The 23,566-nt window shown below is 37.7% G+C and overlaps 1 protein-coding gene across 2 annotated transcripts in view; it reads right to left on the bottom strand.

Annotated features, from left to right (window-relative positions):
• Positions 1-8,026: 8,026 nt before the first annotated feature.
• LOC108576288 (furin-like protease 1) overlaps positions 8,027-23,566 on the bottom strand; it is a 270,700-nt gene continuing 255,160 nt past the window's right edge. Inside the window, exon 12 of one of the 2 annotated variants that reach the window (XM_017939247.1) lies at positions 8,027-8,888. In XM_017939247.1, the coding sequence (XP_017794736.1) occupies positions 8,443-8,888 (446 nt within the window). In that variant the 3' untranslated portion in view covers positions 8,027-8,442. The remainder of the gene's footprint in view (positions 8,889-23,566) is intronic. The other variant, XM_017939244.1, reaches the window with a different exon arrangement.

Here is a 23,566-nt window from a genome sequence, read left to right as displayed (position 1 = left end):
TTATAGTAGAAACTAACTGGATCGTAATTGATTAACGGGAAGAAAGATGACCGAATGGAACGTGACAATGTAATTTCTCGAACGTGTGCGAGCTAATAGAATTCTGATGGGTAAAATGTTCTTGGTAATAAATTGAACTAAATCGTAAGCTGTCACTTGTAAGCTGTAAATTGTTTAATTAATTATTATTGGGACTTCTCAGTCCTCGAATATTGCACAGTATTGTCGCAAATGAGTCATATAACTAAATCACAGTCATTCCAATCAGAAATACTCAGAACACCTGTTAATGTACCATGGTATATCAGAAATGAAGACTTTTTACGACTGCAAGTGTTGTTTTTACACTCGCAACTTCGTCTACGATTCAGGTAAGTTTAATTAAATTTGTTCGTTAATCACGCTGATTTAATCAGAGATGATAGAACTGTTTCTATCCTGATCTTTCCTCTGGCCTTGTCCATTTCTTATATTTCATTTACGAACCGTGCGGTACAGCAATGCGGGAAAAACTCTCCAACTACCGAGGATATGATACGAGAGTGTCAGGATTTATTCTTCTTCTACTCGTGTTGCTTGCACTTTTTTGACATTTCACCTTCAAAGAAAGTGGAACCGTTTAATCCTGGGACGAAAAGGAGGAATTACGAGCAAACACAATACGATTTCTTCTCGCCCTCCGTTATATATTTCTTAGTTCTCGGTCTTATCCTTACTTACTTATTCGCCCTTTCTTTCTCTTTCTCTATACAGTGCGAACGTTCTTAATTCGATAAAGTAATTAATCAGGAGCGAGCAGATCTTTCAGAGATAAAATTACCGCTGTAAGTTCGAATTAATTCCACGAAAGTTTGTAAAAGCTGTAGAATCGAAGTATTTACATTGCTGTTTACGTAGAGAGTATTGTACGATTTAAATTACATTTTCCCGCCAAAGTTGGTGTCATTTCTTTTAGGATTTTAATAATTTTGTAGTGATTTTTATCTGTCAAATAATTTTATCGCGAGAAAAACTGTGTTAAAATGATCTGTTGTTAAACTCTTACTTATAATAAATTACTCACACTACAATTTGTTACAAGTTTCGTGTCTCTAACCCCGATTCCTCTCGTTCCAACTTCCTCATCCGGTCGACACGTTTGTCTCCCTTGTCTAAATTAAGTGGAATTTAAAAATTTACCATTAAAAAGTAAAAGTTGCTCACGTGATCCCGAGGCTTTCAGTTAGAATGGCTGCGTGTTGAACGACGATGCTAACGCGCGGAGGCCGCGTCAGTTTCAGTGTGTGATCCCTTACTTATTTATATGTGTTCAGTTAGCTCGAAAGGACCCTTTTGACCTTACCTCGCTCCAGACTCCCTCCCATTCATTGTAGCTCACCAAAGGCTGCATTCGTATTTCCCGGGAAACGTCGACAGCGGATTTTCGCCGCCGGCAATCTGACGTTCCTCTCCGACGTCGTTTCACGGACGCGCGTCGAAGAATGACTTTGAAGACGCATTGTGGGATGAGACGAGCCTCGGTTTATAGCGAAGTGTCATTAAAAAGCAGAATCTAATTCGTTCTACAAATTTTTCAAACATTTCATCGAACGAAAAATTGAGAAACTTGCAAAATGTTTCATCTCTACTTTGCCCGATTTTGCCTTAATTCGGAAGAAGTAGAAGAATCGAGACACCTAGAATCAAAGGGATGCAAGTGACATTTTTCTGATATCGGGGAAATCGAGCTTGAAATTCAAATGTGTCGAAAAAATTCCACGTAAAGTCTCTATAACGTATAATAAGGACGTATAATAAGGAAGACACACAAATTTCTAACGAATTTAATTCTTCAGTTTATGAGTTATGGAATACACGGAAAATACTGTTATCGCACTGGCAAGTTTCCGTAAGAGCTCTAAGGCTCCCTAGATAAAAAAAATAAAATGATTGCTATTTTCTGTTTTCGGAGGCTCTCCTAGAAGCTAGAAATAAAAACGAAATTCATTATTATTTTAGAAGCGTCAGAGATATTGGTCCATCCGTTATATATGCACACCAGTTGTTGTACGATATAATTTTCAGTTAGGGAGAGACTTTTTGCACGTGTATCTCGCCGAGCAGATGTGCATTAGTTCTGGCAGCGAAGTTGCACGGGCGCAGATGACTTGAGCGTTCGACAAGTATAGATATCGGTAGGGGAAATTCGCAAACTATGTTCCAGGGTCACAATGCCGCATAGCTGGAAAACTTGGGGGACTTGGATGAAACGATACGAGTCCCATGGGAACCGTCTCGCAGTAGGTATACCGACGTTCTCTAGATCCTATTGAATAACTCAGCGTTAACATCAACTGCGTCTCTCCGCCCTTCCCTTCACTCACGCCGGTTTTCACCCTCCGCCATTTCAGGAAGGAATATCGGGGCGAAAACTCCGCGAAAAAAGAGAAAAATTCAACGGCGGGGGGAAACACGTTCATTCTTTCGCGTGTAAACGCAACACACGCGAACATCGTCGTGTTTACTTGCAACGCAAGGAGAATGTTTGCACAATATCGCATCGCGTTTATTATACCGCGAGAAATTCTTCCTCAGTTTCTTCGTCGAGATCATTTCGAGAACGCCTCCTGTTCCTCGCCTGATCGATATCTGAACGTACGAAATTCGACGTTACACAGTATCGCGTGTAATCGTAGATAGGGAGATGTACGAGGTTGGAATCTCTGATCAGAGTTTCGATGTAACACAGATAAATGTGAGATTGAAGTAGATCCAGTTCCTTAGACTTCAGCGGAGTTCTTGTTAGGATAGATTAGAACTTAAGAAGGTCCATTAAGAGCTGAAGCAGAAGTGAGTTGTCTAAATGCTTCTGATCTTATGTTTTATCCCTGCTTACGAAGATTCATTTGCGGATTAGTTCTGGTAACGGCGCTTCTGTGAGGAACGAACAACAGGTATTTCGACGATATTTGTGTTTCAATTTGTAATTCATTATCGTGAACATGTTTACGGTAATAATTAAATTCGTCGTGCTAATTGCCTGTAAAGTAGGCTTTGCGAATATTATTTGGATAAAATAAAGCTCGACGAAGAATGGTATTAATTACTTGACGGTCGAAACAGAATGCGAAATAATTATTGGCTCCGGAATATTGTGCAGAATTCGTGTGGCTGCTTCCAGCCAAAGTTTGGGGGAATGAGAGAGCGGTGCACAAACGTTCGATGTACTAAATTATCGTTACGTCGCATAAAGACCTCGATAGCCTTGCAGTTTCATGGCTTGTGAATTGCGAATTTAGTAGAGCGATGTAACTTCATTTCCATTTCCGTTGTAACAGTCGCGGGGGAGAGAGGGAAAGCTCGTATGTACATTTCGTAGAAATGTGCAGTTATTTGGTTGCATTCAATGTGCGATGCGTATTTCAAATGGAAGTACTCTATTTTGCACTCGTGACTACTATTGTTCAATTTCCGCGTGTCCGCTCTTCTTCTTGTTATTGCGAGTTTCTTAGACCAATTACAGGGAGTCAGAAATAAGCTGCGACTTTTTTCTCAAAGAATACATTGATCCACAGTTTCCGTATTATCAATATCCTTATTTGTCTTTAATTTATACGTACAAATTTGTATGTAAAAAAAAATCAGTAGTACGAAATTACTTGTCTGAAACGTACACCTTGTCTCGATGTAAACTGTTAAATGGCTTCAGTGACACATTTTCTTTTGGTGTGAAAAGAGAGGTTGAAGAGTACTTTCAATCTGAATGCTTCAGAAAAGACAAAAAACAAAAAAAACGAATATCCTCTAAAGTAGATTTATTCACAAGTATCGAAGAATTGCTAAGTTCGAACGAAAATTAAGATCGGCTGTATTACTAAATATCATTATCGACGATTGACTAAAAATTAGCTTTGTACAATCAGTCGAAATTATGTCGTTCGTATGTTCCTACGAATATTTATCCCTCATTAGCGTTGCGTGCAGATATCTTTCCGCCTAAGTTAACGTTGTACAACCTTTCCACCTTTCTGAGCACTCCCATTTCCACTAATTTTCAAACTCTATGCTCTGAGCGCTTCCATTGTGATTCTCTAGAAAAGAATATTTTACCCGAGCGCAAGAGAAGTTACGCGTTTGATGTCACGTCGTCCTTAGAAAGGATTTTATTTTTCTCATCTTTAATGAGCAGCCATAATTCAACCTCTTGAAACGCGAAAGGAGGCTTTCCTGGAATACGTTGAATACATTCTTCGATACCTTCAGATGGTAATTTAATTGCTATACGTAGAAATGGAAAAGAAGGTTTCATAAATGATCAACATTTAGCGGTGTTTCGAGTTCACTTTTAAAATCGCGATAAAAATTAAGACCAGATATTGAGAAAAGAAAAGAAACGACGTTTCGTAAGAAACGTTGATAGTTGCTTGAAAAATGTACGACACGTGAAAAGTTATTTAAAGTCGGTTTCCTGTCTGTTCGATTGTGCTTCGTTTACACTTCCCCAGAGTAACGGTCGTATGTTGTTGCGGAAGGTGAAATACGGTGTAGCTAATGGCAATCGATAAGTTTTATGGGCCAGACTGTATGAAAGGAAGGTAAAAAGATAAACGAAGCAACATTTATTACAACGCTTTGACATTTCAGAGGATTTATCAATGATTAATGCTGAATTGGTGGTTGCTTTTTGTTCCGTAGTTTCACCCAAGGGGTAGATTCTCTTTGAAATACGGGCGTATAGATAAGTAACACTTTAAGTGGCGTGTGGATTTTCCAATTGCAAAATAGTGTGCAGGTATACCGACATTTTAAGATTAATTCACTGTGAAGATCACTCTGCTTTCAGATGTATTCTACATCACTTCAGTTTCTGTTCTGTGATAAAACATTTAGTGACAAGCTTATGACAGAAAATGATGGAACACGGGTACTGAAAAGTTTGCAGAGTTTCTTAATGCTGGTTGCGACAGCTTTTACTGTACGGATTACAGTATGCTCTTGATAATATTGCGTGGCTCGATGATTTTCACACGGAAAGTCATAGATAGCGAAACAAATGAGTGGTTCACGTGTCTTGGCGAGTTTGAAACCCGACAATCCAACAAGGAGTTTCTCTTCTTCTTCTTCTTCTTCTCTTTGACTCGTCTTCACCTATAACCTCTATTCGTCTGTTCTTCCACGATCCGAAACTCGACATGAAATAAGAAGAGAGTAAATACTCGGGAGTCGTCTCCGAGTACATGGGCGTTTGGCACGGAACCAAATTCCACCAGCAGGAGGTATATCATTGCTAGGAAGCAAGCTAGTATATATACAGTGCCTCCTTTGAAATCATTCTCGTAGCTTATTTCGAGGCGATGACGGTAACGAGATTTTTCTCTGAAAGCGGCCATGCTGTGAAAAGTGGGACATGCAATTGGCAGATATTTTCATCTTCAATTAACTTCTCTCTAGGAATGTGGATAGTAACTTTATTTATATCGATGATCAAAAATTCATTTTGCACAGAGTGATCGACAATTTTACTATTTGTTTGCTGCGAAATGAAACGTACATTCTGAAACTATTTTTTAACCATTTAAGTTACTCTCTTTGACTGTATTCAGTATTAGAGTAGAGAAATGATTGGTTCGAAATTGAATATAAAATCTATCGAATGTAAAAAAGTATCGAATTTGTTACTATTGGTCAAGATAACCCAGAATTCAACAGCCTTGACACTTCTTGAGCGTTGAAGATTAAATTATACAGAAGGAAGAGTCAATCTCTTTTGTCACGGTCAATCGCGTTAAGAGGCAGTGGAGAAGCTCGATGTATAGTCAGACATCGGTCCTTGCATGCATATGTATGTATTTACGCGCTCTATGGCACTTTGCATAAGTTACTATACAGTTGTCTGATAATGTATACAGCAGTGGGATTAAGGATAACGATATCGATGAATATCAAGTTGTTCGTAACATTAATTTGTTAATAATTTACGTAACTACTTGTTACCTCGCGACGCGTTGCTTCTTCGAACGATTCACGAACTTAACAGTGGCTGGCAATTTAACGACGAGAAGGCCAATATTAATTTCCTTAGTTGGATCGCTGTATTTTTACTTAAAACAAATTAAACACAAAAATTACCGAATCTTTTAATATTGAACGCTTAAGAACCGATAATTTCGCGGTTAGGGAAATATGTGGCGGTGAAGGATTGCGCGCAAATAATTTATACACGACGTATCGTTGGCAATTTTGTGGTTTATGATATACAAGCAAGAGCCTGGCCATATTGAGAAGGTTGTTCGCAACACTTTACTAATTATTCCCAATTAATTTCACTGTACAGTGCTTATTCATCTGTCATCGCTGCCCGATATGCGGATACGATATTATAACGACGTGTTTCCCGCGCGGATCCTATTCGTTATTGATCATTTGGTTATTGAACTTTGCCAATGTAGCTGCGGTAGATTGGAAACGTCAGTTGTGGCGATCCTTTAATTAATGTTACATCTGTCCAAGAGAATTATCTTTCCATTAATACGTTCCTCCAAATATCAATGTCGCTACGCGGAATTTCCACATTTCTAATTCAACTGTAACACTTAATGTATTCGTTTGGAAAGAATTTATCACGCAGTTGAGTATTTCCTAAGATTGGTCATTTTCTGTAGGATCTATCTGAAGTTAGAAAAGACTTCCATACCAGTTGAGATATATTTTAATACGAACTGTTGAATGAAAAGTTGAGAAATAATTGCGAGATCGTTGGGACGAAAAATAAGTTCGAGAAAGATGTACTGTGCAGCAATATTTATTTAAATATTATTCGTAACACTTGAATTCTGAATCTGTGCAATTAACGAGGAGACATACTTGTGCCACCGTGAGGATAATCGCGGTATAGTTCTTACTGGTACCTTGTTGCATATTGGACGATCCATGAAAAGTCACTAAAAGCTGTAAATGAAAATTCGAGCAGTTATTAATTTCGGTGAAATAAAAATTGTGAAATGAATTGTTACGAGTTTATTAAAATGTTTGAATAGTGTAATTATTTATTGTATTATAATAGTGATATAATGCGGTGTTACTTTGTTACGCAGAGAATGATTTTCCGGTAGTTTGATAAGTTGGGACATTGAGAAGACATCGCAATCACGTTCAATTAACGAAATTCCTATTTAATGACTTATTTGCTTAACAAATGTGATTAACATTGTGATTTCTAGCTTGCTCCTACTAAACTCGTTTACAATTTCTTCACATTTACAGTATTTATCGTAGAAAGCACATTAGATATTCCATTCTTCAATTTATTATTGTCAACTTGTACAACGATAAGTAAATTTGAAAAATTTCTTTTATTGACAATAAATTCATTGCCAATATTTATTTGATTCCCTTTGTTACATACGAGTCAGCCAAACTAAACAATTGTGTAAGAGTTAAAGTCTTTGGTTGTTAGGAGGTGCTGCTATATTTTATTGTGTCTCATGTTTAAAAGTAATTCACATAAATAGAATCACATAGTAATTTCACCTGTGCATAAATTACAATGTGCTAGGAACTCGAACAGTGCAAAACGTGTTACAATTGGTTACAAAGTATAACGTAATTATTCTAATTTTGATTATCGAAGAGCATACGATACTAAGGTATTATAATTTAATTTCTCCCCATATTCGTAATTGAAAAGTAGTAAGTTACACGTACTTAATGTTAGTCGTTAATTGTTATCTAAGAGTCCCAACATAGTAAGCGTATTTGTATTGCGATAGAAATTATCCCGTATCACAACGAATTGACTCAACCAAGACTTTGCTAATTCAGTCGCTAAACAACGGTTCTACGAAAATCTTTGCGCACGCGAACAATTCAAATCGGTTAAATAACTGGACGATATTTAAATAACAGAAACATCAAAACCTATCTCCACAACATTAACATTATCTTACTTCACTATTTCAAATTCGTCCGCGGCAAAGCAGAACGATGTAAACGCGATCTCACATTTGACCGCGCCGAACCGATAATTTTCCTACACATGTAAAATTCACTGGGCTATTATCAACAATTTCACTCGGTGTTCGCCGAAATTGCGACGTATCAAACGGAAAAAGTGGGACGGTGTCCAGTTGAGGAATTACGGTTTTAAAATACTGTTAACCGTTCTTGTCACCGGTCATTCGTTGTTGAAGCACCATCGTTTATAACAATCATGTCCAACTTTTACGACAATACCACTGACCACTCTCTCTCTCTCTCTCTTCACTTTACATCATCCTCCGTTTCCGGAACGAAGTACACTCTGCAAAGTCCCAGAAAACCTCTCGAGCATGTGATTCTCTGAATTTCTCGTTTCTTCCTGTTTCTCGTACGTCGACAGAGTGACACACAGACACACACACAGTTCGATGACACCAGACTTCTTTCGCAGACCATACAAACCCGCATCCACTGTTTCCGAATCTTTTACTCGCTGTCAGAGAGACAACCGTTCTCCTGCAACTTGTCCATCCCTTTGTGCGTCTCGCCGTTATTCGAATCCGAGACTTTGCTGTAGCCGTACATCAGCGAACTTCTGTTCCGTATGTACCACTTAACAGCCAGATAAATCGCCACCAATACGAAAACGCTCACGTTGATCAGAAACAAAGCGGTCATCCTGTAGAACCATAGGGTCGACTGCATCATCCACGAAAGCTCGCGCAGGATGCATACAGACTCGTTAAGACTCGAAGAAATTTCGGCATCCTCGTGGCAACTGGTGCACTCGGTATCCGAGGATCCTGAACAAGTTAGGCAGGAGTAATGGCAGGCATAGCAGACAGACTTTGTATCGTCCAATATCCCATACGTCCCCTTCGGGCACTTGTACACGCAGATTCCGTTGTGGTGGAACCAGTTCAGCTTGCATTCTGAAAAATTAATCACATCTTTTTCACGGTCTTCCTCTCTCCGATTACACGGAGGTGTCTTGTCGTGTGTTGTTCGTTTTTGTGTGTTTTTGTGGTGTGCTGAAAATGTTGAAAGACACACGGACGACACTAACTCATCGTAGATCTCGGTTGAGCAACATTTTTCGAAGAAATACGCTAAATATACAGGATGCTGCAAATTTTGCGAGTATGTTCTACGAGGAGATTCTACGATTAAGAAAGTGACAAATTGACGATTATAGGTTTCTTGATTGGCGAGCAAAGTTTTCAGATTATCCAGCGATGTAATTTGAATTTTCAAGTAATGCGCCTGTCGCGAGCAAGTTCGGAACAGTTCTCAGATAGGAGGTGCATTTAGAGTACCCTGATGAAGTTAATGCCAATGTTGGTAAACCTTATGCTCAACGGGAAACAACCGAGAAACCTGAATTACTGTTACGATTAACAGTGGAAAGTAGAAGTATCCGATTCCTCGTAGTACAGTTTTGGAAATCACACCGCAATTCTGTTTCAGCGTTTAATCAAACGTTAAGTTAGACAAGTGAGAAATTTTTCCGAGATAATGTCATCCATACGTAACACGCGAATATTTTTTCATTCGTTGTGTGTTGTTTCATGTTCATTGTTCCAAGGTATTACGTTCTAAATGTAGCTTATGTTAAAAACGGTACTGTCTAGTTGAATAAATCTTTTCTCATAATTAGGTACATATGTGTGCAACAAGCGATGTTCTATACGACAACAATAAATAAATATACATTCAATATATATATTAGGACTCGGTGAATCGATTGCCGAAACAATTCTTATCTCATCGTAATGTATTATACAAGTTGTTTAACGCTAAAAAAGAATATTCCAATTTTGCATTCGCCCAGCCCTAATTTAAATATATTTCGATTTCGACTAGATACGTATTACCATTTGTGTTAACTTACAAAAAGAAAAAGTTAAGCGAATAAGATTGTATAAACTGTTAATTTAACCAGCCATTATTTGCCATAAAATAACTATGAAATAATACAGAATTCTACGGTACATGCTGAAACATATATTTACTGTAGTTAAATTGGAATTAAGACAGCGGACATCGAATAGTTTCAAGTTCAATAGAATCAAACGAATCGTCTAATTGTCGAATAAAGAAAAAAGCGTGTTTGACAATCAGTAAATAATATGTAAAGGTACATCTTTGTCAAATTGTTGGTGAAAGAACACTTTCAAGTAGAGAGAATGCACGATTCAAACCTGCCTCTGTGAAGATGCAAAATTCGGATTTCAAGGCTCGTTGCAAACGAGCGACGCAAAGTAGTCGCGATTTCGCAGCGGGATTGACGCTGTGCGATTCCGGCACGTTTTGAAAGGAACCCTCTACCCGGGACCGATATTCGAAATATTATGCGGAATATCCGCGGCGGCGGTGAATATTTTCGCGGCGACTTAAGCGTGCGTTCGCATCAACGCGAAAAATTCCCGCCAAAGCTGCCAAGTTCCAGCGATTTTTTTCCGCCGCGGATTTATCTCGCTCTTTCCGCGCGTTTCTTTCGCTGCCGCACGAAATCCGCGCGACGTGAAAGCAATGTGACATACGCGGGAAAGAAAGACGCCGGTGAATCCCCGCACGGATCAATGTGAAATATTCGCTGCGGCAGCGAAAATTTCGTACTTCGGGGTAGACAAACACAGGCGAATCTCCCGTTGGTCTTGGGATTCCTTTAAACCCGTCGAATCGCACACATTCACCGCTGCAAAATTGTAACGAAATTCGCATTGCTCGTCTGCGTTGGACCTTGTCGTTAGAAATGTAAAGGCTGGTGCACACGAGGCGATTTCGCACAGATTCGGTAGATTTATATCTCTTTTAGCATGATTGCACGTGAATTGTATCATTGGGAATATAACTCACCGAATGAAACAGTGTCACCGCTGTGAAATCCTGAGAATTTCGCTTCGCTCGTGTGTATCAGGCTTTAGGGCACGTGACCATCTGAGAGTTTCTTGCGATACTCTCGAGAGTACTCTCAAAGTATGTGTCCAACGCTCTCAGTACGATGGACACTGATAAATTTGACTCTCGAGAACACAAATTATGTGTCCAGCACTCTCAATACGGTGGACAGTAAGAAATTTGACTTTCGAGAACAAAAATTGCGTGTCCAGTTCTCCGTTAAAACTCTCGATACAGTGAACACTAATAAATTTGATTCTCGAGAGTATTCTCAAATTATGTGTCCAGCACTCTCAACACGGTGGACAAATTTGACTCTCGAGAAGAAACTCGTGACAGTTTTACTCTCAAATGGATACGCACCCTTAGGCTGCTTTCAGTGCAATGCGAGCCCACATGCGGGTTGTTTTCAAAGTGACGCGTGCATTTCGCGGGCGTCCGCACAGCACTTTTTCTCCAACAGTTTGAACGAGTACGATGTAAAAATGAGAATGCTTTCGATAAGAGTTTCAGAGGTCTGTTGGAAACGTTTTTACGGCTGGTACGGATGCCCACGTTACTCGATGTCGAATATAGATGAAGTTATGGTATATATGTAGTAATTACGTTCGTTGATAATTCAGCAAGCAATAGAAGCGTAAATAAAATATCATTACCATAACCTTTTTCCCAATTGTATAAGAAAGTACATAATGTGGTGTGTACCTCCAAGAACAACCACCTTCAAGCACTGTGTGAGAAGTAAGAAGACGATAAAGGGAAAATAATCAATTATCAGACCAGAAATGATAAGTTCTTAAGAGGCAAAAGACAGTTCAATGAATCGAAGTAGATTGAATCTAGGCAAATTAAGTGTAGTCGTAGAATTGGTGCAATTAGAAGATAACGAAATTACGCTTGAAACATAAAAATGATGATATATTCTCTTTTGAGTGAGCAGTGTAGTTTTTGGAAAGTTTATTTTGTACTATCGACAATTTTTTAATCCTTTCGCTCTATAAAAATGGTCACTCATTTACGAAGAGTGTATAAATTCCCGTTCGTAAGTATTAACACACTTACCGAATATGAAGTATATTGAAATATACTGGATTCTACTGAAATATTCCACAATTTACTAAAATAAAATACTTCAATACATTATTTTTTGAAAAAACACAATATATCTAAAGTTTCACAAGCACCAACTTCGCAATAAACGAGCAAATTAAAGAAATACTTAATTACCCCCAAAAAAAAAAAAAATTGTTACATATTTTATCACTCACCATAAAACTGAATTTGCATGGAACGTTATGATACAGTAACAACCAATATTCCCCATTGTACTAATATTGCCTACGATTCAAAATACTTAAAAGCGCAGCATTTAACCAGAGGATGTAACCAAGGAACATTATAGAAGATAGAGAAGTAAGACTCACCGTGCTGGTGAAGCGATCAGGGATAGGTCTATTTTTTTATTGATTGTACATGTGTGGTTGTGGATGTGGATGTGGTTGGTGATGGTAGTAGTTGGCTGGTCTGAGAAAATCCGCACCGCAACTCGCCCACGGAGAGCCCAAGTACCTAAATACGTTTTCAGAACCTGCTATGAAGTAGAGGGATAAAGCGACACGTGACACTTTAGGACAAGTAATCTTTCTTTTTAGCTCCGTTGAAGAGAATTCAATTTTGATCTCCTGGATAAGCGGCACGATGATCTTTTTCTCTTCACGCGGACGGTTCTCTCGGGTCTTTTTCTTTTTTTCTCTCTCTCTCTCAAAGAAACTCGATTTATCGCGTGCAAATTGCTCTTGTAGCCTTTATACGATCTTTTCTTTCTTTCTTTCTTTCTTTTTACGGGCCACATGTGATCGTGAATTTTCTGTATCAAATTAATTTAATCATCCTCGATCGAGAGATAACGATCGACAGTAGAATGGATTAATAGCGAGAAAAAGATATGACACGTTTTGTGACATATTGGAGAAAGTAGAATTTTGAGAAAAATAGCGAAAGATCTATGGGACACTGAGAAATTTATCCGGTTGATAGGATTCTCGCGAATTGTTGCTCGGCTCAAGGAAAGCGGGAGAACAAAAAGAAAATGAAATAAATAATAATGAAGCCGTGAGGGTACGTAAGAAGGAAGTAATAGTTGTAACAATTTAAAGCGTTGTTAAAAGTCAATAAAAAAAAAAAAAGAGCAGATTTCGAATAGGATTTTGATAAATGTGAATATTTAAATTTTTAGAATATGTATTATTTAACAAATTCATACGTTGAAACGTTCATAATATACAGAGTGCGTGTTATTTTCACTGATATACCATAGTTTATTACACTTGTGGGAGTAACAGTTATTTATCATCCCATTATTAGAAGAAACGTGAAAAGATCAAATCAACAGAGAATCAGATTAAAATTGCATTATTTAGTGTTCGTTATTTGTAAGCGTATTTAATAAAAATTAGTCTCAAATTACGTGCAAGTCACACAAATGCACAGGCTGCAATAATGAACATTCATTATTCGCAACAAATGAAGCGAAATGTTTTCGAATTATTTACATACAGTGTGACACAGAAGAAACATAAATTTTGTGCAATAAAAATTGCATGCAGAATTGTGCAACAGCAAACCCTTTAAAAAATAACTCGATGCAAAAGCTCTGAAATTTCAGCGTGACGATAAATGTATAGGGATCAAAAATGAAAGAATTATTTGTCGACGAAACGTCTTATCTATAAGATAACAAAGTGTAAGAAATGAAACTTACGACGATAAAATAAAAAATAAACGAAAGCTAGGAATTATCGATGCGCATGTATGTACGTGATTTCGTTAACTAGAGCTATTAAGTAATATTGCTTAACCAGGCGAACTGCTAAATATTTTCATTATTCAAATGCTGGTATTATAGCACTCTTCTCAGAGTTCACGTTAAAGTTCACTGAATTATTCATGAAGTGCAAGCAGAAAACTTTCCGTATACACGAAAGTTAAATTAAAATCTATTTCTATGTTAACTTTTAACAGTTTCCCCTCTGTGTGGCATTTTCCATCTCCTGTCCCTTATTCCTGAATCTTCCTAGATCCCCTCATTAGCATTCAGGTTACGATTCGATTTATCATAATAGAAATGTTCAAATCCGTTTCTGATAACACAACTGGCAAAAAGATGCGCACCTTTCTACAATTTCCTCGTCGACTATATTTCGAAGCAAAACTATCGGCAAACTGTAATTACAGAGATAGAAACAATAAACACGGCATGAGTTAATAAATTTATCGAAAGTACGAAATTTTTCAAGATTCTCAAAATCGAAATATTCGCAGATGTCTGACAAGTACGAACCTTATTCCCCATATTTAATTAAAAGTTTATACATCTTACTATTTTTGCATACGAAATGTTCAATTCTAAAGCGAGGAACAACCTACGAAGCTGAATTAATTTTTCACCGAAAATAAACTTAAATTCCAAGCAATATACGAAAACAAACACGTAATTCTTATTTCACCTCGCTCTAGAGACGAATAATTCTTCTCCAAAAAAAAAAACTTGATTACAAATCTACGTTTCTTAACGTTTCAATCGATCATGCGACGACTAAATCACGACTACGTAACCACATAAATATAACTACACATGCAAATCGATCAGAGGTTTGTACGTTCGCGGTTTTCACCGTCTAAATAAAACTCGACGGAAGCATGCTTTATTGGCACATACCTGTTTTCCCAATAAATCAGAAAAAAACCAGGTTAGCGTGTGTGTACATCCGGCGATCGAAATTATTAACGAACAACAGAAGACGATTTGTTTTCGTTAAGAACAACAAGTATATGTATACACGTTCAAGATGAATAACGCCCGGTAACTTCTTATTCAGGATATTCTCCCCTTTTAATTCATCCATGATATACAAATTTCAATGTCGCATATAATGGTTTCATAGTAGTTGCAATTACTTATACAATATATTATGTATATGTGTACATAAATGTACGTGGCAAGCCCTGAACGCCGTTTTCTTTCTTTCTTTTTTTCTTCTTCTTTTCTTTTTCACCGCCGATTCTCTTCTCCCTCGTCGCTCTGTGATCTTTTTTCATTGCACAAAAGACTTTCATGGAAGATCCACCGCCACCTACCCTCCCCGTTTCCTTTCTAGCGCGCAAGGATCTTCGGGCGCTATACAAAGGATGAAAAAGATCGACAGACGGGAAAGAAGAAAATGGCTGGAAGGTGTGGACATGTCAGGCTATTCGCACCTTTACATCACGTTCTCCTTGTCTTCAGAACTTCATAACTTAGGATATGTCGCCTTTTCAAGCAAAGATACATTTTACATTACATACAAACATTTACAATAGATACATTAACAATATAGTGAACCGAGCCACCGCTGGACAGTTCCGAACATCCGATCTAACGTAATAACATTTTCACTGCTCCGAGACATTTTGCGTTCGAGTAATTAATATTAATTAATCGGTACGTCTTCGAGAATGAAAATTTCGAATATCCTAGCATTTTAGATTACACGAATTAGAAGTTAATTACGCTACGACCTGTAAGCTTATGTCGAGTTGTGCAAAATTTTTTAAAAATTCAATTCAATATTTTTTTCTGCTATTTGCACGATTTGAGGGGGAATTTTTTATTAAGTACAAAATAACACGACAGAAGTACAAGTATTTTGAAAAGTGTGATAAATAACGAAGAAAGGTCTTGAACTTCTTTTTTTAAACAGAGAAGTTTGCGAAATTACGAAAGTACGAAAGACCTCCTCTTGATTTTTATCATTTTAATGCGATTAAGAGCAGCAAGAAAATTTAATCCTCGGTGACGATGGGTTCAATTAAAACGCGCGTTTCTTTAATGCAAATAAAGTTGAAGTGACAAGAAACGACGATATACACGTTTAAGCTCCGTTTAATGCCTTCTTTATCGAGCCAATATTTACCAACTTCGTAACACGTGAAATACACCTTATTATTGTCATATGGAAAACCGCGCACGACGATTTAAGTGTAGCGATAAATTTACCCTTACCTCCGATCACATTTACGAACACTAAAAAAATCGATTCTACCAAGCTATTAAGTACTCGGCGAAGATCACGATGCGTTACCTCGTTGTTACACTCTTTAAGTACGTTGCAATTAATTATCGATTAATCATCACCTCTCGAAAATTATTCCTTTCAACGTGATCCTCCAGATTTTCATTTTATTTCCGGTATGTTATTTTCGTACCATTCGCAACTTATCGCAACATACAGAACGAAGAAATTTCACCGATATCACTACCACTTGAGAAAATATACCTCGATAAAAAAAAATATTGAATCGTTGCAAATGAAATAATAATCACTCGTGGAGTGTCGGAAATTCGGCTGTCCAGCCGTGTCGTCCGAAGTATTGTACATCTTGGAAGATACTTTTCACACCTGAACGAATCGAAACACATTCAAAATCCTACGTAAGTAGTATCCACGTTTATACCATTCGTTTTGTTTCCCTTTTGTTCGACTGCCAGCACCCCTTCCACACTGATTAGAATAATTGACTCTTATTGTAAGAACCCAATATACACGTATAGTCGGTAATGTACTTTCGTTTCTTAGGATTTGAACTCATGAGTGAGTCCGTTTAACTTTATCCTTAGTATTTTGTTTTTTAAATCTTACATCGCTTCCTATATTGTTTCATTTTCTCTTTCATATCGGGGCAAGGCGTTTTTAGTTGTAAAATATCGAAGATTTTAGTCGTTTCTCGTGTTGAAATTTGTTTGTTGTTTTTTTTCTTTTTCCTTTTGGTACAAGCTTCGTACAAAATTTTTTCGATCGCGATGCTTCTCGTTTTCAGAACATGTTTTTTTTTCCAGAAGTTCTCGCTAAGCTGGGAAATTGAATCGAAGCATTTTTTACCATTTCGTAAAATCCTTCGAACATTGGAAAATGCGTGTCCGTGGTAAACACGTATAAAATATAATTACCGTTTCTAATTTTAGAGAATTTTCTTCTTTCAGTTATCCATTTTCACGCGTATCCGAATTTTTCTCTCTCTCTCTCTGGGCAACGCCGAAGGAACGATAGAGACGATTACTCTCGTCGTTTCAATTAACCTCTCGTATGTTTGATTCGTATCGGTATTTCGTCTATTATTGCACGTATGTACACAATTATTATACATTCACTTATGAGCTGTACGCATTTAACCCTCCACAAACCGAACAACCTTTTTAGTCCGCTTCTGAAAGCTTCATTGTCGATAGAAAATTGAATGTTCAGAGCGCGAACGAAAGTAGAAGTAAGGAGGCGCGGCTTGAAAAATTTACAATGCTATACATGGATTCAGAAGGTAAATTAAAAGCTTTCCAGCGGATTAGTGAAGAGTTAGAGATACGAGAGCATACCTAGTGGCATAAAAGATCGTTGAACTTTATGAAAATATGGAAAAAACGTTGTTTAGAAGTTTCCTGGGTTACGAAGTGGAACGATAATTCTGAGGTACTGGTGAAACTTACTTTTCGAAACTTTTAACAATTAAAGATATCAACAAATATCACTTATCAATTAACAACCAAATTAATTTTTGATTGTTTTGGAAGCCATTTCACGATCGTACAAATAAGGAGGAATTCTAACACGTACGCTACTATTTCTACCTAATTATACAATAACTTATACGTATAAACGCGTTCACTTTTAACGCGAATAACACGAGTTCCATACTTTTATGCTCACTATAATATTGCTCTCCTATTTGTTTCTTTTCTGAATTTATTTGCGATATGCTGTCTTGTAGTATCTATACAACTAATAAATTAAAAATAATAATATATATATATTTGTATGGAACTGTTGCTTCTATACGAAATCATCACTAATGGTAAATGATATCCGAAGAACAGATCACCGTTGCTAATTTGTGTCTAAGTACACGCGAATGAAAGTTCAACGAATATATCGGGTGTAAGAAGAAAATGAGTTACCTATTCTGTTTACGACGATACAAAGTGGTTTGCTTCCATTTTTCCCCAACGAATACGGTTTCGGTATCAATTGTTGTTGTGTGCAGTGTACTGTATACGTTTCTAGTCGATGTACTACCTCTGAATGAAAGATCGGAAATGTAGTTTATGCAACACCGAACTCCATAACATTTTGTGTGTCTCATTGGAAACTACTTTAACCATACGTTTCCTGAATGATGGATAGAACAGACTGAACCAGTCGTATGGCACCTGAGCTCACTTATACGTATAAAAAGCTTAGTGTATTCTGCACTGATAAATCAGGCAACTCGACATTGAGCAACTCGCTGAGCAACTGCAGTAACGGATAAAAGATACTTGTGAGTTCATTCGAGGAAAGCAATGTATTATCGAAAAGGTATAGTCGGTGGAAGAAATATATCTTGTCGATTAGACGAAGTAAACGTGTTACGAGTGTTTTAATAGAAAAATTGACAGAAATATGAGAAGATGAGAATTCGAATTCTCAAGGACTCAAATTCTTACAATTTTATCCACTGCATTTTTTTAACGATTATCGTTTATGCTGTTTACCTCGTTCTGTACCAGTTCCACGTTCTTAAAATTCGACTATACACGGTTCCTTAGTAGGAAGAAATGGATGGAGAAAGGATGCAGAAGATCTTTTGTAAACTGAGAAGAGAAAGAAGCAAACCACTTGTTTCACCAAAAACAGAAAATCATCTTTGTCCCTGACAAAGTGGACTTTTTTATACTCGATTCAGCAATACGTTCCTAAAGAGGGTAACTCGTTCTCTTTAAACACTTTCCATAACGATCTCTTGCAAAAAGCGTGAACTATTTAGTATAATATGGAAGCGTATTTTGTTGCTTTGTTTGTCGCGAATTTTCTACGTGAATTTTCGCGGCGTATTTCGATGCGCATTTCCTTCTGTTCGTGATTGAGAACCTTCCCGCGAACGAATTATCCTGGGTAGAAGATTCAAACGCGTTGCTTATTCCACGCGATTGTCCAAGAAGAGAATTTCGAGGAACTGTTTGTGCGTATGGTAATGTAATCTCAAAAATACAATGTATCTGAAATCGATCAGTTTCCGTTCAAGATACAGTTAAGCATAGGCTTTTGTCAGCTTATTCGCGATCAACCCACTCGCAAGAATTTGTATAACTATATGAACGTATAGATAACACGAAACTAGATATAATAACAATTAACCACCTTTAATTATGTTAAAATTATGCACACCTTTTTATTCGTTACTTTCGTGTCCCGCCGTCGATCGCTTATTGTTAAGTACTTGCTCGCATGTCCAATGGCTTTCGATAGCGGGAAGTTTATAAGCATGCGCGAAGAAAACGATAAGTTTGTGACACTTCGATTGTTCAGAGAGGATATTGCTACATTCGAAACATTCACTTTGACATCGTTATTAGATTTAAAGAATCTTCGTACCGAATTGAAATGTCGAAAGATCGAAGGCAAGTGTCGAGAAGCTAGCCTCTCGGAGTATATTTTTCAGATTGAAACGAACGGTCAATGTGAGTTCTGAGCATGAGTTCTACTCATCAGGTCAGTTCATCACCTGATGAAAACTGAAATCGAAAACAGGACTTCGACACAGACGAGAAGCTTGAATTTAATATAGAAGTATAGTCGATGGAAGAAATAATAGCGAGATCGTAAAATCGACCAGGCGTCAAAGTGAATCGACAGAAACCTGAGAAGACGATGACCCCAAATCTTAGTCAGGGCCGTATGAAGTGTATAGTTGGTGGAAGCGATATAACGAGGTCGTAAATTTAAGCGTTAAGAGGCGGAATCGATTGATGTTGCCGCGCCCAGGACTGTCTCTCATTTGTGAATTAAAATTTGCAATAAAAAATTGTGAAATTTCTTCTTACAATCTTTCCATTAAGCTATTAATTTACTAAGCCTCCGTCGCTTCCTGCTCAATAGTAATTCCCATGTGGATAAAAATTAAGGATATAAATTAATAACGAGGAACCAATTTTCCTCCTAGGATTTTACGACCTCGCTACATCGCTTCCATCGACTATACCTTAACTTTGATTCAGTCCCAATGGAAAAACCAAGAATGTCTCATCGACTTTAGGTGTTTCTTCGTCAATCGGTAACCGCTACTTAATTGCTTTCCTTTACGATCTCGCTGTATTTCTTCCAGCGACTATACACTTGCGATGAAAATGATATGTGCTTGATAGCTTCTCACTCGGTAGATCGCGCTGTATGCTTTACGTTAGGTGTAAGCGGCGATAATGCCGTCATTCATCACGCGTCACTATTGTGCAGCATCCGGTTACAATGATATGATTTACAATACAATAACAACGGATAACAAATAGATGCTTGCGGCTGCTGCTGCTGCTAAATAGACGTTAAACAAATGATAACAATCGACAGTCTTTGCCTAGAGGTGTTTAGCCACTAATAAAATATCTGTTATCGCTAGTTCGGTCCAGTTCAAACGAACAGATAAAGGAACCATTCTCGACGTAGAAAACTAAAGTATGAAGAAAGGGTTACAACGAAGAGGAAGGGTTAAAAATATCGATAAGAACGGGTTGCAAGAATATAATTCCTTGCTTCTCGATTAATCATATTGCACTTGAAGTATTCGTTCTTATTCCTGAAACTTTTTCAGGTCGTACGATCCTTTCGTTGTTACCAATTTTGTACGACGAGCGAAAACACGATACTTTTTTCCGAAGATTGGACCGATGTGGAAGAATCGAGAGTGAAAGCGGTCGAGATGAACGAAAGAGGAAATGTGTAGGAAAGAATGCGTGTAAAGCGGTAGATCGAATCACAGACGATAATTAAGTGTGACAGAAATATAGTATTTCTGTGCCACGCGATCTGTGCGTATCAGGGTAGAAAGCTTGAAAATATCGGTTGATGCTGGAAAGGAAGACTTAATTTTCATCGTAGAAAAGTGATCGAAGAAAGAAACTTATACGTGCGGTAATAAATTATTAAAGAGACGTCTAATATCAATGAAAGAAGAAACACGACATCGAAATTATAATTAATTTCGCTAAATTACTCGTAAAATTTCAAACAACAACATTAAGCTAAGCCTACGAATCGTTAGCAATTCAAGATCGATATGTAGTAATGAAACTCGAGGTTTTGCATATTGCTGCAATCAAGGGGTAAAAGAAATTCGCGTTAACGCGAGTCGATTTTTGTCTCCCATGTGGCTGATTCGAATCTTAATCGAAGCAATTAAACTTTTACGTCGCGGAGTTCTATTCCATGAGAAAGGAGTCATTAGTATTTACCATTCGACTCTTTGTGGCTGACCGCCAGCGACGCCAATTAACAGAAAAGTGGGTCATTTCAACTATTGCTGGCCCGTTTTGTTTTCTCCTTCTTCTCCATTTTTCTCTCTCCTTTTTTTCTTCCTATCGCCTGAACGGCCATTAAATTTTTCTTTTTTCTTTTCCATCCTCAGACATCTTTATGCGACGCGGCACCGTATCTTCTTCACGAGTGAATCCTTTCAGAAGAATTTATGGGATGTGAATTTCACTACGCTCTTAACCCCTTCAACAGTTTTCCATCGAACGCGCAAAAAGATTCCCGCAACTGTTAAACCCTCGATAATTGAATATTTATTTAGGCCTCTCAAAGGAGGGCCGAAGTGTTATATAAAATTTACAAAGGGGGAGAAAGAAGTTCCACCGTAACTTTTTATAATTTTACGAGCCAATATTATCCCTCCAAATTTCCCTCTCCCTTCCAGCTTTTCTCCCTTTTACTTCGTTCGTTATTTCCAACGGAGGTTTTCGTAGATTATATCGTATTATCACTTTATCACGCGTATATAATTTTCTCGAGAACTTTCGTTCGTCACTTTTTCCTGAAAACTATCGTTTTTCTCCAGTATAAAGCTACGCGAAGACACTCGAATTGCGCGTGTGCAGAATATTCTTGTCGCAACCAAGATAGGGTTTTAATTAAAATCTTCGTCGTCGCTGAAACGTGCAAATTAATTTCGTAAATTTCGATATGATCAACGCAGCGTAATTTATTCTTTATTCCCTCGTCTTTGAGATTTTATAGAAGTTAATACAGAGTAATGAAATCGATCGTTTGCCGAGGAGCTTCCATGAACGAAACTTTCATCCGTTGCTAAAGCGTTAATTTTAAGATCTATTCTCTAAGAAGATACTCTCTTTTTATATTGTTCTGCTATTTTCACAATTCGAGATAATCGTCCAATTGATATTCTACAAATGTGTTCGATCTATTTATCGATACGATCGTTAACAACGAGAATTCGACTTCCTGAAACGAAGACGACGGAGGAAATTTATACGGTTCGCTATTTTTATACGCTCTGTAAACTACAGAGCTTCTTTTTTATCGATTAACAAATAATCTGAATTTCTTTTGTTACCCGTCCAATTTGTTTCATACAGAAAAGTGATTCATGAATCGTTTGCTTGGACGTCAATAAAATATAATGCTTGTTACTGCGTTTTTTCTCTGTTTTTGTTTTCAGAGTGAAGAATTTATGGCGCAGAACGCGAGATAGCAAGTAATATTTACGATTGATAAAATTTTACAAACGTTGATATCGTAATTTCATTCCATTTCGCTCCGTTCTCCATGTTCGTTATTGGGTCATACGCGACGCATTGATTGCATTCTATTTTATTTTTCACTTCACAAAATTTCCTTTGCTCCTCAATTCATTATTCATACATCGTTGAATCTCATTTAATCCCTCCAAGATTTGCTTTGCCCGTTCAATGAACATTTAAGTGTTTTAATTACTAGCAACGAATTGTTTCTGCGTTTCTCCTCTCTTCGCGTTCTCTCCTTTTTTCCCAATCGAATCTCTCTTTAACTGCCTTTTAGCAAACTATTTTATCTCCGCTTTGTCGTTTAATCATTTGTAACGAAATTTTCACTCGATCATAATTCGGCAGAAACGAATTGCACACTCGACGATCGTTGTTTAAAGCAATTTGCTAAATATTCAGCGTCCCCGTCTCGTCTCGTCTTACGAACGCAAGTGTTGTTCGTCGATTTATCCGTACGAAGGCTTCAAGAACGCTTCGATAAATATTTCTGCGAGCAAGTGTTTATTTTCTTTTTATCCCCGCGAAATCTAACTTTCAATGTTTACCTCGTTTGTAACGTATATTTACTACGTTTATCGCGTATCCCCGTCCGTCGACAGTGGGATTTTCACGTCGCTCTCGATGTCGAAATTGTCGCGTCGATGCTCGAGAGCGGTGTAATTTGAGAAAATACGATCGTTTGGAAAAATACTATCGGCGACAAATTTCCTCCCGATTCTTTAACAGACCTACCGCTACCTAGCTTGAGAATTGCACGGAATTGCCAGTATTTAGCGGGATAGTACCGTATTCTATTTAAAAACGAAACCAAGCACCGTAGCCGAGGTTCCGCTCTTATGTAAATGTATACTTTGAAGACCAGCATCGGGTTTTATGTATCTTCTTCTCGGCTGTTTGCATCGGCCGCTCGTAAACTCTATGTTACCTTTTTGTTTCGGCAGTGCTGATAGCCCAGCTGGCGTTCCCATCTGGCTAAGCAAAGTTGTAGAGAAAACGGGAGAGAAAGTTCGACAGAAAATGAAAGAAAATGAAGCAACGGGACAGAGGGAACGCGGTACATAGAGAAAGAAACGGGAAGATAAAAGTGAAATGTCTGGAAAAAGCGTA

The sequence above is a fragment of the Habropoda laboriosa genome, unplaced genomic scaffold (assembly GCF_001263275.1).
Source record: "Habropoda laboriosa isolate 0110345459 unplaced genomic scaffold, ASM126327v1 scaffold212, whole genome shotgun sequence".
Taxonomy (NCBI): Eukaryota; Metazoa; Arthropoda; class Insecta; order Hymenoptera; family Apidae; genus Habropoda; species Habropoda laboriosa.
Note: the sequence above shows the minus strand (reverse complement) of the source record. Positions and strands in the feature narration are given on the sequence as shown.